Source organism: Vigna unguiculata, chromosome 10 (genome assembly GCF_037176805.1).
Source record: "Vigna unguiculata cultivar grain cowpea cultivar isolate G323 ecotype 2 chromosome 10, ASM3717680v1, whole genome shotgun sequence".
Lineage (NCBI taxonomy): Eukaryota > Viridiplantae > Streptophyta > Magnoliopsida > Fabales > Fabaceae > Vigna > Vigna unguiculata.
Window position 1 is genome coordinate 7,284,695 of NC_140801.1, and position 4,477 is coordinate 7,289,171.

The following is a 4,477-nucleotide window of genomic DNA, read 5'->3' on the forward strand; positions in this document are numbered from 1 at the left end:
TAAATGAATACATTCATTTTTTTTGTTAACAATTAAATTATAAACAAACAATAGATCAAAATTACATAATCTTGAAAAATAGACAATAAAATCTGAAATTAAAATTTTGCAGCAATCAAATTGTAGTGTATTTAATTTCTTTTTCTCACGAAAGAGAACAAATACTATTTATGACTCTTCAATTCATGTTAGTTGGGTTCTCCACATCACAACATACAAGTGTATGGCTATGAAACATTCCACATAAGCTGAAACATTCTCATTAAATCAAGTCCTTTTACCTTTACACACACCACTCGATCAACCAATATATAACTATATATATAGGGTTCATGTGAATCAAAATCATCATCAACAAACATTCCTCACTCACAACCTGCTTTGTCACTTTGTCTCACCACATTCCTTCAAATCATTGCAACTTCAATTTAATTTTTGTCTCACCCTCAAAGACCAGACAGCACAGAAAACACCCTCGCTCAAAGAAGACAACATATATAGTTGCAAAGTAGTATATATGCTCTTAACAATGCAGGTATATGCTTTGTTGTGTATTGGTATGTTTATCATATGGTGGAAATTATTTACTTGAATAAAGCTTATATGTTCTATTACAGATTCTTCAATGGGTCTCTAAAGGCCAAATTGATCATCAAATAGGGAGGAGCAGCAACTGGAAAACAATGATAAGAGGTAACAGCCACTCTTATAACTTTCGTTTATGGTTGAGATATCCGTTGTAAATGTAATCTGTTAGTAGAAAACTGTATGTTTAATTGTCGGTACACCCAATAATCTCATATCGTTCGAAGTCGAGGTTAAATCCAGTTTAAATATTTTTTTTTTCTTCTAAGAATAGAATCGTAACGGAGTTTCACACTTCAAAATCCTTAGTACTTTGGTAAGTTTAAATATTTTTTTTTTCTTCTAAGAATAGAATCGTAACGGAGTTTCACACTTCAAAATCCTTAGTACTTTGGTAAGAACTGTATTTTTTTTTGGTAAAATATAAGGAATAAGATTTAAAAAGTATAAAGTTTGATGTTTTTACTTGATAAGTATCTTACAAAAATCTTTAACCCATTTCTGAGTGTGAAGTTCAAAATAGTATGAAAAAGTTGTATCAGAAAGTGAAGAGTGTTTTTTCTGATGTTTTTTTTTCTGTCTCAGATAAAAAGGGTAAAGGAAAAAATATGATTACACTTAGAGGAACAAAGGGAATCGAAGGGAGGAAGCTTCGCAGCAAGAACCTGAAGCTGTTTATTTTTATCTGTGGAAAAGACATTCCAAAGGCTTGTTTTTACAGAACCACCAACATAAACAGAATAAGAAACTTGAACAGAAGAAAGAGTTTTATCCGCTCTGTGAACATGAAGAGGGAAGATTTTTCTGTTCATGTAGGAAACAAGGTTTTACCTATATCAGAGGAATCATTCTCCAAAACAACTAAAACATTTGAAAATTATTGTTTCAATGCTGAAGCAAAGTATCCAACTGAAGGTAATAGTAGAAAGAAACCCATTTCAACAATGAAAGAGCTACTCAGAAGAGTTGCTTCAACAAAAGAAGACAAAATAGAAGAATTCTATGAACATAAGGTAAAATTAGAGCCTTTCACTCTCAAAATAAACTTGTTGAAGTCATTACTATAGTTTCATTATTACTTTCATATGACAGAGAAAATAACTGTCTATGAATGTAAACTACACCAGTATATTTGAAAGGGTAATCATTTTTCTGAAAAATATATATGGTCATTCATTATATCATCATAAATATATGTTAGTGACCGAATAATTAGTTATTTTAAGAAGAATGGTAAGTAAATATAATATCCTTTGGGATATAATATATGCTAACTTGAGAAATCTTTACATTACAATAATCCATTCAAATTGTGGTTGTGAACTGAAATTTTTAAACTATGATTAAGAATTTGATTATAACACTTTCAGTTATGTAATTTCTCTGTTGAGTATACTATGATCGAGTGACTTATTAGTGGACATCATGAAATTTTCATAGCAGGTTTTACAGTATAGAAGAGAAGGAAACATAGGAGAATTTGCAGAAGAAGATCGAGGAAGCAGTGAATCTCCAAAGATCAGTTTCACGTGGGATGTGGATATTCCTTCTTTTCTCTCACTAGCTACTTTGTCTCAGAATGTTCAAACCAACATTTCACAATCGGAAAGTTGCATCCCTCGCAACAACACTTGCCGAAAAGAAAACTGGATCACCACAGATTCTGAATGTAAGCCAACTTGAATTTACTAACATCAATCCTTTTTCACCACCTTTTAAGACAATACTATCATAAATATAGTTTATGAGAAACTTTGTAGGAGATATTATGTCCCAATTACGACTAATTTATAATGTATAATAGTTTTACATCACTTAGAATTAGCTATGTCTGAAGCGGTTTAAATACTCTTCCTCCTCCTATCATCCTAGACGTCTTTTAAACATAAAATTGTCACGCTCCAATACAAACAACAATACCTCATTTTGGTGATTGATACTTATTCTATCATTGGATTTGGGATCGAAACATTGATGTCTACTATAGGACCACTAACAGAATCATTTGTCTCTTAAACCCTCCATTGGAGATGATGCACTCATTCTCCTAAAACTTCGACGGAGACTTAAGTTCCTACCGCATCACATCGCTTAGAAACTGAAACCTAAGACAATTTAAATATCTTTTTCTCCTTTCCCTTTTAACGGAACATATGTTCCAAAATAAAAAATACCTCGGATGTATGGTGATTGACCACTACTGAATCTTGTTTTCTATCTAATCTCCTGCTACCAGAGAATACTCATCCATTCTAATAATTTTTTAAAAACCTATACACTTTTATAGTTATAAAAGAAAAATCACCATTTTAGTTATAAGTAAATGTAATTTTCACTTTATTGACATGATTAAATCATAGTATTTAACTGGATTGCAAATATCACATTGCAAACTAATTTGTGCGATTTTATGAAATGAGACATAATTTCGTATACTAAAACCTTATTGATTATTTTGTACGTATTTACAACACAATTTATTGCAGACCTACCTATACGTGTGATATTTGACATGAACTAAATGCTTGACTAATCCTCGTTTTGTTGGATTAACAGTTGTGGTGCTGGAACTATGAAGAAAAGTATGTGAGGAAAGTATTCTACTACTACATAGATGGAGAACTTTTCAGCAAACAATTACGAGTTTATTATGTCTACGGTTTACGTGTATATCGAGTGGATATTCTAGGAATTCTTGGTGGCTTACTAAAAATAGCTAGATTGATTGGCAAGAAAAAAAGAAATGTAATATCAGCATATTGTGATTTTCTTCTGATGTTCATCGTACTTATTTTCATCGTGTGTATGAAAAGACTATGTTTTTGTTTTAGGAAATGAAATGAGTATATGTTTGGCATCTACTTCATGTTGTATAGATAAATTTAGTTGTAATTGGCTTAAATAATATCGAAGAGTTTACATGTAGAGGAGAGTGTGTATCGTCCCAATTTTAATAGCTTAAAAAAAACTAATAAAATAGGATTGTTTAACTATAGTAGTCAAAATAGAAGATCCATTGTATAAAATATATTAATACAGTTATAGAATAGATAGGACTATAAAAGTATAACATCTATACAAACTAACTAAAAACCAATTCTAATTCAAAGCACGAACCACTTACTACAACTCCCACAGAAACCTTCCACCACCCCAAAAGATGGCTCTTCATCCTTCATAGGTGCCTCTGACACTGTAACCATATCTGCTCTAATCGAATAGGTGATCATCGCAAAAGAAGGACAAATAACACAAAAACACAGAAGAAGGGTAAGCTAATGTGCAAAAGAGATAATCATACGTATTTATAATTAAATCATGCCAAATACTTACAAACATGTTATAAAACATAACTCTAATATATCATCACACAAGTAGTTGACACTAAACTTAATTATCCGGATACATGCATATAGAATTGGATCACCTGGCGGCCTGCATTGCTAATGGTTCCCAAAATGTGCAGAGTTTGGCCTCAAGGGGTTATCACCCAACAATCAACAAGGTAAATCCCCTTCGCGCCTAGGACTTGATCCAGTCCAGTGGCTTGGATCTCCTTCATCTCTTCACCACATAATCTACTTTGATCTACTTGAGCTTTAGTAGTTATTAGAGAAAGGATACCAATCCAATAATGAATCCTTATGCTGATGCATACACTAAAACCTCCACACAGAATTTCTCCATGAAATTCTTTAAACATCATAACTAGGCATGCTCACACAACATTTCATACCAATTATCATCTTATATACACATAATAACATTTTTATCTCAATTCATAGGAATAAGGACTATAGAATCTAGTTCAAGTATACATAGAACATCCAAAGTGACCAAAACAACAAAAATAGGAAAACAAAGCAATTGGCACTATACATGAAATACATCA

The 4,477-nt window shown here is 31.8% G+C and overlaps 1 protein-coding gene across 2 annotated transcripts; it reads left to right on the plus strand.

Annotated features, from left to right (window-relative positions):
- Positions 1-353: 353 nt before the first annotated feature.
- LOC114167598 (uncharacterized) lies at positions 354-3,446 on the plus strand. Of its 2 annotated transcripts, none has more exons than XM_028052702.2 (5): positions 354-535; positions 618-693; positions 1,171-1,598; positions 2,026-2,254; positions 3,142-3,446. In XM_028052702.2, exons 1-5 carry the CDS (start codon positions 518-520, stop codon positions 3,159-3,161), a joined length of 771 nt encoding a protein of 256 aa, XP_027908503.1. In that variant the 5' UTR covers positions 354-517; the 3' UTR covers positions 3,162-3,446. The 2 variants fall into 2 exon arrangements, with proteins under 2 accessions (XP_027908503.1, XP_027908504.1); XM_028052703.2 differs by having other exon boundaries at positions 2,029-2,254.
- Positions 3,447-4,477: the final 1,031 nt, after the last annotated feature.

Coding starts and splice junctions, on each gene's coding strand:
- LOC114167598 (XM_028052702.2), top strand. Junction 694..1,170: donor CTGGAAAACAATGATAAGAG/GTAACAGCCACT, acceptor TTTCTGTCTCAG/ATAAAAAGGGTAAAGGAAAA. Junction 1,599..2,025: donor AAGAATTCTATGAACATAAG/GTAAAATTAGAG, acceptor AAATTTTCATAG/CAGGTTTTACAGTATAGAAG.